This window comes from Microtus oregoni, unplaced genomic scaffold, assembly GCF_018167655.1.
Source record: "Microtus oregoni isolate MIOR12 unplaced genomic scaffold, Mior012 000015F_ref0000493, whole genome shotgun sequence".
In the NCBI taxonomy this organism is placed as follows: Eukaryota; Metazoa; Chordata; class Mammalia; order Rodentia; family Cricetidae; genus Microtus; species Microtus oregoni.
In genome coordinates this window covers 1,268,259-1,282,248 of record NW_024543074.1, presented here as the reverse complement: position 1 = coordinate 1,282,248, position 13,990 = coordinate 1,268,259, and the positions used below count along the sequence as shown (strand labels likewise).

Here is a 13,990-nt window from a genome sequence, read left to right as displayed (position 1 = left end):
GAGCTGACGGCTACCAACCATTCCTTAGGAGGCCACTTGGGAGGTGGCCGTCCTGAAGACCGATGGCTTCCAGAACGAGATGCTCCTGCCTATTGTGGCAGAGAAAGACCACTAGAAGCTGTTCTGAAAACCAAGCTTGTCCTCAGAGCTGACAGTCTGGAAATGGGGGTGATGGTTGTGCAGCTGGTGAGGTGGTGGAGACTAAGGACCATGGACAGCAGGACCCAAGGGGAGCATGCAGAATAGAGCACAGTGGAGTGCCTCAAGGTTTCTGGTGTGGCCCATGGTGAAACGTAAAATTAAGGCTACAAAAAAGGCCAGGAGTGGGGGTGAACACCGAAACTCCAGCCCTGGGGTGAACACCGAAACTCCAGCCCTGGGAGGTGGAGGCGAGTGGACTGTCAAAAGCTCGAGGCATGGACTGAGATCAGACTACACACTGAGATCCAGCCTACGCTACATGAGATGCTGTCTCAAAGCAGCAGCAGCAGCAAGAGGCAGGTGTGTCACATCTGTACCTCAGGAGGTTGAGGCAGGAGGACTGCCAGAAGTTTGAGGTCAACCTTGTCTACACCGTAAGATTCACACCAGTCTGGGCTAAGCCAGCATATCGGTATATGTATATATTTATAATCTCAGCACCAAGGGGGCAGAGGCAGGAGTTCACTGATGTTCAAGGTTAGCTTGGTCTACATTGTAAGCCCCATGCCAGCCAAGACTACCCAGACAAATCTTGTTTCAAAACAAACAAACAAATGGCTTAGAACAGGTCCTCGGCAGTGCTGGATAAGAGCTGACCACTTGAAGTTCTCCAAAAGTGACCTGAGACAACTTCGAGACATTGGTATGGAGGCCGAGAGGCCACAAAATCAAAAGAGAGAAGAGTTTATTTTGGGAAGTGACCTTGAGCACCAAGCTCAGCCTGTGGCTTACACACAGGTGGGGCAGGGGCATGCCTGGCAGCGGAGATGAAGATGGGTACACTAGCTACCTCAGCTCTCAGAGCTCCCTTCTCCAGAGCTGGTCCTGGGCGAATCACCTGGGGCCCAGCTACAGCCCCAAGGGACCCTGGCAGTAGCTGATACAGGAAGATGACATGCATGGGGGAAATCACATTTTAATGGCATCCTCCAGGCCTGTCTGTCAACTCTGCCAACAAGTGTACTTGTGACACAAGTCAGGCACTTCAAGGAAGTAAAAGGCTGTCCACAAAACCCAGCCCTCCCCACAGGAGCCTACTTACTTATTGAAGAGATGATTGTCCACCTTGATCTTGCTGTAAGCTTTGAAGTCGTCTGGCATTAGCATGACAGGGACAGGGACATTGCTCAGCTCATTGATCTGGAAAGCAAGGCCAAAGCGAGGGACTTAACCAGGAGGTCACAGCCTTAGAGACAAGAAGGTGCAACTCGGACTGTATTCCCCCTCCAGGCTCTCTCCCCTGCTTCTGCTCTTCTTTGGAGTAATTCATTCCCAGCCACACCTCCACCTGTTGAGTCTCCTCTGCCTAACAAGGTGGAGTTCGATGTGGGATCCCCCCCAGTCTGCTGTAAATGTTATATTACCACTGGTTAATAAAGACGCTGCTTTGGCCTATGGCAAAGGCAGAATATAGCAAGGTGAGAAATCCAAGCGAAGATCGAGGAGGAAAAAAGGTGAAGTTAGGCAGAAGCCATGTAGCTCCCGAAGAAGAAGGACACCAGACTCTGGCCAGTAAACCACAGCCTTGTGGCAATGCACAGATTAGTAGAAATGGGTTAATTTAAGATGTAAGAGCTAGCTAGGAATTTGCCTGAGCCATTGGACAAACAGTGTTGGAATTAATATAGATCTTGTGTGGTTATTCGGGTCCGGGCAGCCAGAAAACGAAAGAAGAGTCTCTATTTAAATGGTGCCCAACTGGGGCTAGAACCCATGACCCCGAGGTAAGAGTCTCATACTCTACTGACTGAGTTAGCTGGGCACATGTTCCACGAAGCTTTCCTTGCTCCCCAGGCCTCCCAAATATTGTGGTTAATGCTGATAAACCTCATGGCCTGCTGGACTTCAGCTAGGCAAGGCCATGACTGATCTTTCTTTTCTTTCTAGTGCTAGAGGTCAACTCCAGAACTTTCCACGTGCCAGGCCACTGATTGTGCTAGCAGAGATCACCTAGTGGACCTCTGGGGACTCCATGATGGCACCCTTACTTAACCTGAGAGTTATTCGATAAATATTAGTCAACCGTAATAAATACATTTATAAATGAATGCCCTACAACCTCAGTGCATACTAACTGAAGCCTTTGGTTATCTTAGTACAAACCGAGGACCACTCAAGACACTAGATCATGGCTAGGAAAAAAATGGGTGGATCTTTGTGGGTATAACGTCTATCTCCAGAGAATAATGGTTAAAATTAAAGGGATCGAGGTGCGTGTTACACGCCTTTAATCTCAGTACTCAAGAGGCAGCCTGAATTCAAGGCCAGCCTGATCTACATAGAGTTCCAGGCTAGCCAAGGCTACATAGTAAGAACCTGTCTCAGGAAAAAAAGAAAAAAAAAAGATTAGTAAGCTGAGGAGTTAGACACCTGGCCCTGGCTCACTTTGATCCTCCTAACGAAAGCAAGACCAGTTCACCATGCAACAACCTGCTTATGCTGAACTGTTGGGGAGATACCTTGCCCCTACTACAAACAAGCCTTCTCAGTGTCAAACATGCACACACACACATACACGCACCCCCAGGTAGTAGAGGCCTGGACGGGGAGCCAGGGAGACACAACACATACATACACACATATACACACCACATTCAGATAATAGAGGTTTGAACGGGGAGCCAGGAGACACCCACATACCCACACACCCACATCCCACCCCAGGTAATAGAGGCCTGGATGAGGAGCCAGGGAGACACAACTTACACACACACACACACCCCACCCCCAGGTAATAGAGGCCTGGACAGGGAGCCAGGGAGACACAACACATATATGCACACATACACACACCACATTCAAATAGAGGCTTGAATGGGGAGCCAGGGAGACAACACACACACACACACACACACACACACACACACACACACGCCCCTAGAGGCCTGGACAGGGGCCGGCTCCTCATTGGTGCAGAGCTGAGGGAAGATCCTGCACTTCCTCATCCTGCTTAGCCAATTAGTGGTCTAATCAGCCACAGATGTCCTCCGCTATCACAGCAGAGCATTTGACATTTGACCCTCAACCCAGTGGCCACTAATGCATCTAATGCATTCAGGATTTACTGCGGAAACCTTAGTCGTGACTTAATGGACTGGGGGTGAGGGGCACAGCCTGGGTCTCCCAGACACGGTCTTTGCAGAACCTCTATTATCTACAGGAGGCCCCATGTGGCAGGAAGGGGATAACCTATAGTCATTAGGACTCCATCAGGAGTACAAATGGGGGAACCGGTATTTAATTTGCTTCTCCTTTTATAGTCTAAATCTTCTTTTACTTCGAAATGTCAGGTGATGGAGTAAGTTTCAAGTTAATTGGGTTAGCAAACCATTTCCCCAGAGTTGGTGAAAAGCCCGTTGCACTTACAGGTAAACTGAGGAAGACGGAGTGTGTGCGGGGGGTATTCAACCCACGGCTGGCAAAGCCTTGACTGGAACTGACACAGAAGCACATGCCAAGTAATTCCATCTACATGAGAAATCACACTACAGCCTGGGCAGGCTAGGAATTGCCAAGAGGAAGCCGACATAAGAAACATGTTCCTTCTCAGGCATGGTGGCACACACCTTTAGGAGCACCCCAGCACTCGGGAGGCAGAGGGAGGTGGAAACTATGAGTTCGAGGCCAGCCTGGTCTACATAGCAAGTTTCAGGACAGTCAGGGCTACAAAGAAAGACCCTGTCTCCAAATAACCAACTAAACCACCCAAAAAGCAGCAACAGAATGTTCCAGGGCAATGAAAATCATCGAGGACCAGGAGTGGTGGCACATGTCAGTAATCCCAGCATTTGGGAAGAGAAAAATCAAGAGTGCAAAGCCAACTGAGCTACATGAGACCCTGTCTAAAACAAAACAAGGCAAAAGGCTAGCCATGTAACTCATTGGCAGAGCATACACAAGGTCCTGGGTTCGATCCCTAGCACTGCAGAATAAATAAAAAGTAAATATAAAAAAAAAAAAAACCAAAAAACTGGATCTCTGTGAGTTCCAGGCCAGTCTGGTCTATGAAGCAAGTTCCAGGACAGCCAGAGTTGTTAACACAGAGAAACCCTGTCACAAATCCCTCATCCCCTCCCCTCCTAAGAAGCCTGTTGTTTGGTCACATGAGCATATCCTTCTTTGTCAGAAGTCAGTAAACTGCACATTAAAAATTTGTGCTTTATTGTAGGCCCAGTTTTCCTTGATAAGTAAAGTTTTATAATTTCCATTCACCATCTCCTTCTGCGATGACCTTTCTTGGCTACGCCTTCCAGCAATCAAAAGCACAGTTGCCCTGCAAGGGTGCTCACAAGAGAACATGACCGTCTAATCTGTGCCTACAGCGGAAACCAGCCCGTTTCCTGGTTTTCCTGCCATCAGAGACAATTAATTCATGGTGGCTATCCCACATCCTTTTCCTGACGTTTCAAGCCTTACTCTCAAAGTTAAAAGAGAACTAGACACTCGGGAGGCTGAAGCAGGAGGACCTCGAGTTTAAGGCCAGCCTGGGATACACAGAAGGATTCTGTCTGAAAAGAGTGGGTGTGGTGGGCATGCCTGGATCCTGGCAGCAAGAAGGCAGAGACAGGAGGGTGAATCCGACAGGGAGACCATGAACACTAAAAACAAAGAAGCAAGCAGGCCTGCCTTTGATTCCCACACTTGGGAAGCAGAAGCAGGCAGATCTGTTTGAGTTGGAGGCCAGCCCGGTCTACAAAGCTGGTTCCAGGCCATTCAGGCCTGCAGGGTGGTTAGGCTCGATCTCAAAACAAAAGGAAACCAAAAACATAAAAACAAAGGGCACTACAGAAAACGGAGTGTAGGGCTCTTATGCAACTCTGACTTTTCTTTACTGAGACACTGCCTTCCTATGCAGACCAGGCTGGCCTGGCATCTGATGTGTAGAGCAGGCTGGCCTCAAACACGTGACCCTACTGCCTCTGTTTTCCTGTGCTCAGATCACCGTCATGCACATACCAAACTTCACTTCTGGCTTTCCGGTTCATCCCTCCATTAGGAAGAACATTTCCTTGGCTCAGAGAATATGTTTACTCCCAAACATTATATACGCTGCTACAAGCTGATTCTAGATTTGTCTAAGACACAAACTTAGTGCTAAGGCCAGGGCTTGACACTTCTGGAACTAGAAAAGACTGTCTATTAACCATGGCTGATTATTCTAATAGGACCAGGCTGAATTATTCTAACAGGACCTACAAGGGAATGCGTTACTCATTAATTCTCCGAATCTTTTTTTTTAAAAAAAGCTTTATTTTATGCATATATGTGTATGTCTGTGTATAAATATGTACATGAGTGTAGGTAGCTGAGGGGGCTAGAAGAGGGTGTCAGATCCTCTGGGGATGGAGCTACTCATCTCCAGGGTTGGAAATAGAAAGCAGAACTGGGGGGTCCCCTGCAAGAGCAGCCCACACTTCTTTAGCTAGAGTTACAGAAGCTGTGAGCCACCAGACACAGAAGCTAGGAACCAAACTCTAGTACTCTGAAACAGCAGCAAGCAAGCACTTAACTCCTGAGCCATCTCTCCAGCCCTTCATGGAACTCTTACTGTAAGAAAGTTTAAATGGCTGTACACTGGCGAGCTTTGGGTTTCAATTTCATCCTCGTTATTGAGTATACAACCTCGTAACGGAACTTTTCAACGCAGCTAAAACAATGGCAAACAATCTAGATCTCACCTTTGTTTCCACGGAGCCGCATACACAGGTGGTAATTCACTCTAGGGATCAGAAGTAAGAACCCCCACTTAGTTGTGCTAAATTTTATATCCCTAGAGAGCTTTATTCAATTTCAATTGAACAGTACTTATCAAAACAGCCACTATATGATTTTCCATCTTAGATATATACGTGGCAGGAGGAGGGTGGGTAGCGGGATATTGTACACACAAAAGAAACAAGACATTATGCTCTTGGGGGCATGAAACTAACCCGACACAGGGACTCTCTCGAAGAGAATGAGCAAAGGTTCTAAGGGCAGCTCTGGCCCTGACACCTCAGGCTAGAGACAGGGCACCTAAGCCTCTCCAAGCACTGCCAAGAATACTCCACACTGGAAGAGCCTACAATAAGATTACATTACATCTCTGTTTAAAATTTTTTTATGATGGGTGACAGTTACGTGGCTTGATCTGTTTGGGGAGGGGAGCCTGGCAGTGGCACCAGGACCTATCCCAGGTGCATGAACTGGCTTTTTGGAGCCCATTCCCTATAGTGGGATACCTTGCTCAGCCTTGATATAGGGGTGGGGGGGAACTTGGTCCTGCCTCAAGATGGTATGCCAAACTTTGTTGACTCCCCAAAGAAGGCCTTAAGCACTCTGAGGAGTGGAGGGGGGTGGGAAGGGAGAGTAGGTAGGGGGCAGAAGGGGAAGGAGGGAGAACTGGAGTTGGTATGTAAAATGAAACATAAATTTTCTAACAAAAAAAGAAAAGAAGGAACAAGATGTAAGATGAAGTTAATCTGTTTTGTTTTGTTTTTTAAAAATCTTTCATGGCTGCCAGGAGGTGGTGAAAAACACCTTTAATCTCAGCACTCAGGAAGCAGAGGCAGGCAGATCTCTGAGTTCAAAGCTAGTCTGGTCTACAGAGCAAGTTTCAGGACAGCCAGAGCTACACAGAGAAACCCTATCTCAAAAGCAAAAAACAAACAAACAATAAAAAACAAAACAAAACAAAGAAACCTTCTAAGGCTCCTCATCAAGTCAGGGCAAAGCTGTAATTCCTTAGCCTAGCATTCAATACCTTTCCTGGTCTGGCTCAGTCTCTGCCAAACTTCTACTCCATTGACTTGAGGCCAGAGCTCGGGATATACAAACAAAAAGACATCTTTCCATTTGGCTGGGAAGACAGACAAGTAACAGAAGCGATGTGATGAGCGCTGGAACTGCGCGGAATATAAAGGGAGATGAAAAAAAAAAAACAGACTCGCTGGCTCTGCCCGCGAGTGGGAAAGCTCTGCTTGCTGGAGCCAGGGACAGAGAAGTGCATCTGGGTAAGGTCTAGAGTCATTCTCCAAAACAAGCCAGAGGAAGGGAATTCCAAGTGGTGGGGGGGGATAGTGAGCACCAAGCCTCAGGTTCAAAATAACGCGCGTGTTTCTGGAGCAGTAAGTGTGCAAGCACTCGTGGGGGTGGGGGGGCAGCACTACAGGTCAGGGGCAAAGGGTGGGGGTGGGGTGACAGAGCCAAGACAAGTAAATGCTCCATCACGTTAGGAATATCAGTAACAGCTAACTGGACCTTGTGGTGTAGCAGGCTAACCTGGAGAGATCATGAATTCGAGACCAGTCTGCACTAGGTTTCGGAGCAAGTTGAAGGGCAGTTTTGAAAAACATGTCTCAAAGAGTTTAAAAAGAGGGCAGGAGAGTGGGTGGGCTGTGGGGCCAGGGTGATGGCTTGGCAGGTAAAGACACCTGTTACGAAGCCTGGTGGCCTGAGTTCCATCCCTGGAATTCTCCTGTTGGGAGAAAAAATTGACTCCTAAAACCTGCCCTCTGGCCTCCACACACACAGGATCACAAACAAACAAACAAATACATAAATAAATGTTTTAAAATCAAATGAAAAAGAGTCAGGGTGGCAAGGTAGCCAGGTTAAAAAATAAAAATAATAAAATGAGGTTTGGGGATGTAGTTTAGTATTAGAGCACTTGCCTACCTAGCACGTGCAAGGCTCTGAGTTCAACATCCAGAGCCATGAAAGATTAATTAATAACAAAAATAACAGGTGCTTTTACTGACTAAATCCCAGGTTGATGCTTTCTAAGACTGTAACATCAATATATTTAATAATTTTCTTTTCTATGTGTTTTTTCCCTCAATTACTTATTTTGTGTGCATGTGTGCCCCAATGTGCAGGAAAGTCACTGAATGGCCCACTGCAACAGTTCAAACGGTAGGTAAGGGCGATAAGAATGAAAAGGTGCTGGGCACGGTGGCGCACGCTTTTAATCCCAGCGCATGGGAGGCTGGGGCAGTGGGGTCTCTGTGAGTTCAAGGCCAGCCTGGTCTACACAGCTAGTTCCAGACAGCCAGGGATACACAGAGAAACTCTGTTGTTGTAAAACAAAACAAAAGGATAAGTAAAAAGAATGAAAAGGATAAAGACCATGAAAATAATCCAAGATCTGGCTAAAAGTCAGCCATGCCTGAAAGGCTCCCTGCTTCCCCCAGGTTTAATTAATTACCCATTCCTCTGCGCATCTTCACGAGCTAAGTGTCACATTTAGGGTAATTTTTAAAACTGCATCTACTTATTTATTTATTGTTTATCATGAGTGCCAAGGCACATGTGTGTAGGTTAGAGGACAATGAATGGGGGCCGTTTTCCCCTGTCCTCCACCATGTGAGTCCCAGGAATTGAACGCATATGGTCAGGTTTGGCAGCAGACACTACCTGCTAGGCCATCTCACAGGCCAGGGTAAGTAATTGTTTTACTTTCTTTCTTTTTTTTTTTTTTTGAGGGGGGTTTCATGACAGGGTTTCCCAGTAACTATGGAGCCAGTCCCAGAACAGCTCTGTAGTCCAGGCTGGCCTTGAACTCACAGAGATCCACCTGCCTCTGCCTCCAGAATGCTGGGATTAAAGGCGTGCGCCACCACCACCTGGCAGTAATTATTTCTTTACATGTCCATTTCTCTGCTTGGCTGCGAACCCTTAGTGTGTGACTGGAACTAAAAAGTTGCTTGATAAATGTTGAGCTGAGGGATGGATGAGCAGAAAAAACAAGGGAGTTGGGGTCTGAGGATAAGGGAGAGATAAGCAAGACTGCTGTAAGTGCCGGTATTTGCTCATCTGGAGGAAGGGAGGGTTAGCTGCCGAGGCTATGGCTGGAGCGTGAAGCCTCAAGTAGCAGAAAGATAAAAAGAAGCTTTACTTGGTAGACAAAGGGAACTTAAAGTTTTATAGCAGGCACGGTCTAGAAGAGGTGCACTTGCTTTCCCGTCTGCACGGTCCAGAGCCTGTCTCTTCTGCAGCATCAAGAGCATCACAGAACACAGACCCATCTGAATGCCAGGCTCAGCACACCGCATTGGGGGGCAAGTCTGTCGCATCTCCTCACAAAAAGGGCTTTTGGATTATCCACATGATTAATTCCACGAGCCATGAGCATAAATAATGCAGAGGCTAAACAGGCTGAGTAAGAAGCAAGGCTGGGCACAGTGGTTCACGCTTCCGCAACGGGGAGGAAGAAGCAGGCAGGTTACATGCCACACAGTGAGATCCTGGCTCAAAAGAAAATAACCCCAGCTACTTAGGAAGACTGCAAATCCAAGGCCTGCCTGGAACACAGAGGAAGTTTAGGCCACCCAGTGCAACTAAGTGAGATCCCATTTAAAATAATAAGAAGAAAAATGGAAAGAGGCTAAGGGTATAACTCAGTTGGCAGAGTACTTGCCTAGCTTGTACATGGTCCTGGGTTTGGTACCCAGCACTGCATAAAACTGAGAGTAATGATACATGCATGTAAATCTAGCACTCAGAAGGTGCAGGCAGGAGGTTCAGAAGTTCAAGGTCATCCTAGACTACAAAGAGAGTTTGGGGCCAGCTTGAACCAGGAAGAAGAAGGCTGCATTGCTCCTGATGGATTGCCAGCCCTTCTTGAAGGTTCTCTTTCTTCAGAAGCCTGATGTGAGCTTATTAAAGTTAAAGAAAAAAAAGTGCTTCCCTGTCTAACATGTACAAGTCTCTGGATTTATAACCATATTCTAGGACTGCAAAATAGATAGATAAATAAATAAATAAGCACAATTTGTTTTTAGATGCACAAAGGATTTAATAGACAGTCTCCAGTGAAAGTATACAATGGCCAGCGCATATGGAAGGATGCTTAACATCATTAGTTACCAGAGAAATGCAAATCAAAATCACAATGAAATACTGTTTCACACCCACTAGGATGCCTGTGCTAAAAAAGACAGTAACAAGTGTTGACAAGGATCTGGAGCAATCACATCACATGCTGCTGGTGGAAAAGTACAATGGGCTAGCCACTCTGGGGAAGAGCTGGCGCTTTCTCAGATGAGTAAATACAGAGTTCCCATCACTGCTACTACTCCTCCTGGTGAGCTCTGCATGTGTGTTGTTTCTTAGGGGCACACAAACACCGGCAGGGCAGCCCTCCTGTTCCGTGTTCCTTCAGAAAGTACCTATTCCCTCATCCCGGACCCTTGGAACAAGGTTATCATCCGCTAAAACCCCAGTTTTCTGTCTTTCCTCGCTAGTTCCGCCCTGTCCGGCCCAATGGCTTCTACCCTCTTTCCTTCCAGAGATCAGTGACTGCCTGTCTTATCCAGGGACTCCAGTGACAACACTGAGTTCAAACGCCTCTCTTAACAAACAAAACAAACCAGCTCCTTTAAAAGGGCTTCTTCTTTCCACCCAGAAGTAAAGCAACCGACTCATGAGAGGGTAAGGGTTTTTTGCAGAGACCCGGCATTCACAGGTAATGTACTGTTTTAGCTCCAGACCAACACGACTAAAGGTTTCAATGGCCAATGAAGACCTGAAGAAAAGGTGATGTCTGAAGTCTGAAGGGGTGAAGAGGAGTAACAGGAAGCTTCTGGAGACAGGGAATCTTCAGGAAAGGCCAGGAACCCAGCAGGAGCAGTGCAACCCTGATCCCCTGGAGAAATGGCCTTCTGGGTACCTAACTCACACGCAGCCTGTGCACCATGCTGTATGCCAGGACGCAGTAAGACAGGTAACTGGCCTTCAAAGCTCGCCTGTCCAGGTGATGCTCCACACCCCCCTCCCATCTCCCGGGAGCATCGAGTTCAGAAGTGTGCGGATCTTGCCTAAAGTCAATGCTTTTCCAGCGAGCCCATCACACTTTCTCAAAGTTAGCCAAGGGAAATGGTGATCGCCCAGTCTACTTGCTGCTCTGAGTCTTCCATCACATGCCCACATCTCTGTCGACTTCTAACTGCCCATGAGAAAACCAAATACTATATACACTCCCAGGAACTGGTATGCACAACAGGAGCACCCAAGTGCATGGACACATACATACACACATCCATGCATGTGCACATACAGACACACACACCACAGCAGGCACACCCAAGTGCACGGACATACACATACACACATCCATACAAGCATGTGTGCATACAGACACACACACCACAGCAGGCGCACCCAAGTGCACAAACACACACATACACACTTCCATACAAGCATGTGTGCATACACACACACACACAATTTCCCCGAGGATCATCTAACCTCAGTCATGGCTGAGAGAGTAAAAGGAACAAGAGACCTGTCACTCAAGAATAGCCAGGTGATGGTGGTGCACGCTTTTAACCCCAGCACTTGAGAGGAAGAGGCAGATCTTTGTGAGTTCCAGGTCAACCTGGTCTACAGAGTGAGTTTCAGGACAGTCAGGACTACACAGAGAAACCCTGTCTTTAAAAAAAAAAAACAAAAACAAAAAACTCACTAACCAACAAAGCTTCTTGGAGCTGGACAAGGAACGGGTCTTACGGTGACCACAAGCATACTACCCTCTGCCAAAGGCTTCAGTCTCACATGGGAAATAAGGGACCCGAAGTTAACCACCTTCAGGCTTCTACCAGCTCTCTGCCCAGACAGACGCTTTCTAGTGAAAAGGAGTATGTCAAACAAAATCAAGGACTGACCTCCAGAAAGGGATTTAGGGTTCACATTTTGCTGACCCAGTTTCCCGGGAAATGTCAGATGACCCCAGCAGCAACAGGAAGCAAGAGGAACGAACTCTGTTCACTGTTGACCTCCAGCAGCTTTAGAGGTCCAAGCATCACACTGCCCTGCCAGGATACTCATTAACCCCAGGGCGGACAGGGAAGGCGTAACCTGCCCAAGACCAAGAGGCTGGCAAGGACCCCTCATTTGTACGTGCTCTGCTGTTTGGGACACAGAGGTCTGACACGCTGGCTGAGGCTGCAGCTCCTCAATCTCCAGCCAGAGACCTCTCCAGGTCTTCTACCAACGCAACAGAAGATGAAGTCTTGCTGATCCTGGGCCCCTGAGTTACTGTTTGGTCTTACAATTTCAAGTGTCCAGAAGAGCCAGGGAGTCTCAAGAATGAGATCCACAGGAGATCCAACACTTCATATTGCCCTCATTCTGAACTTAGGGTCCTCTCACTTGCCTGTTCCCAGTGGAGGGACTCACAAAGGAACGGCCAGAAGGCAAGGAGCAAGCCCTCAGAGAGGAAGAGGACAGACCCTAAACGAACCACACATAAACAGTCAACCAGCTCAAACTGTCCACATCCAACTTCTTGGCAGAGGCTACTGCACAGTCTCAGAGTACCCAGTACCCGGGGGACCACGCATCTCGGACAACAATCGCCTTTATCACATCCTGGAAAACCATGGGATAGACAAGAATGCAACGTCTTTGAAATGAACACCACAGAAGATCGGAGTAGACATTATTATTTCTACAGCCAGGTCTACACTCTCTCAGGCCTTCTGTTCACTCTTCTCCTTCATCCAAAAGGACCCAAGTCAAGAGCCTGTGGTTCAGAGAAGCCTCTGCTTCTCCAGTTGGTGTACGTCTTCATGAAGAAGAAAAAGGAAACCCAGAGAGGATTTCCACAGCCAGAGAGAGGTAAGAAGGCCTAGAGGATGGGAAACTTTGAGCAGCCACACCAACCAAACAACCACAAACAGAAATAGTCAGGCAAGCCAGTGCCACTTGCCCTGTCAACTGGGCAATGATCTGGCAGCCAGCTCTAAGGGACAAGGGGGATAGCCATGCAACAAGCAGGCTGAGGTTAGAAGCGGCGGCGTCGCAGCACCCAGGCCTTCCCTCGGAGATCCGGGGGCTGCACAGAGCAAGCATTCGGACGCAGGAAGCCAGAGGAGCTGGAGCGAAGGGGAGACGGCGACGGTATAGCACGGGGACACCAGGCCTCGCGTGTCGAACGCGGAGTGCACGCCCGGCCGGACAGCGTGCACGGGTGGGCGGGCATGCAAGTGGCTCGGCGGAGGGGTTGCAGGCGTCACCCGCGGGGCAAGCGTGGCGAGGCCCTGGGGAGTAGGGGCGCGCATGGGGAAGCTGGTTACCGTGTGGTTCACCCCCCACATCAGAACGCTGAGGATCGGCTCGCTGGCCCGGAATAGCTTCACTTTCTGGCACACGAAATGCTTCTTCTTGGTCTTGGTTTTGCTGGCGCTGAGAGGCGCCACCGCCACCGCCGTGGTGCTGGTGCAGTTGGACGACATGCCCGGGGCGGCGGCGGCGGCGGCGGCGGCGAAAGGGGGGGTGGCGGAGACAGCGCACCAGCGAGCGGCCCCAGGCCTCCCCCGAACCGATCCCCACCCCCGCTGCCTCACGGAGCCATGGTCGCGCCCGTCCCGTTACCTCCCCACCCCGCCCCGGTGGTTCCGTCCGCCCCACGCCCCGCCCTCGCCGCCCCGCCCCGCCCCGCCCCGGGGACCGGGCCAGCCCGTTCCTCACCCCGCCTCCGGGCGGCACCGCCCACCTACTCCCGGCCCCCCCTCCCTGTCGGAATGGTACCGCCCGCCCCGGGGCGCCTGCGGCTGCTCCGCCCACCCCTCCTCCCGGCTCTGCCAGGAGCCCAGCCGTGTTCACGCGCGGGAGTGAAGAAGGGGTAATGCACAGCCTTGAGGCACTCCCGAAGGAAAGCTCCTTGCTCGGGCCCTCCCAGAGCCGGGCTTCGGCTTTGCCTCAACCGGAGACATCAAGATGGCGGCAGCGCCGCAGCTCCGGGATGGGCGTAGGGGCCGGCCTGCGAGGAGGCTGGGACATACCATGCCCACCCCGGGGGAGAGAGGAA

General features: G+C 49.3%; 1 protein-coding gene across 1 annotated transcript in view; it reads right to left on the bottom strand.

The window, feature by feature from the left end:
• Pip4k2b (phosphatidylinositol-5-phosphate 4-kinase type 2 beta) overlaps positions 1–13,573 on the bottom strand; it is a 29,696-nt gene extending 16,123 nt beyond the window's left edge. The window contains exons 1-2 of the mRNA XM_041664891.1: positions 13,257–13,573; positions 1,244–1,341 (exon numbers count right to left, since the gene is read on the bottom strand). Of these exons, the coding sequence (XP_041520825.1) occupies positions 1,244–1,341; positions 13,257–13,415 (257 nt within the window). The 5' untranslated portion in view covers positions 13,416–13,573. The remainder of the gene's footprint in view (positions 1–1,243; positions 1,342–13,256) is intronic.
• Between the last annotated feature and the right edge of the window lie 417 nt (positions 13,574–13,990).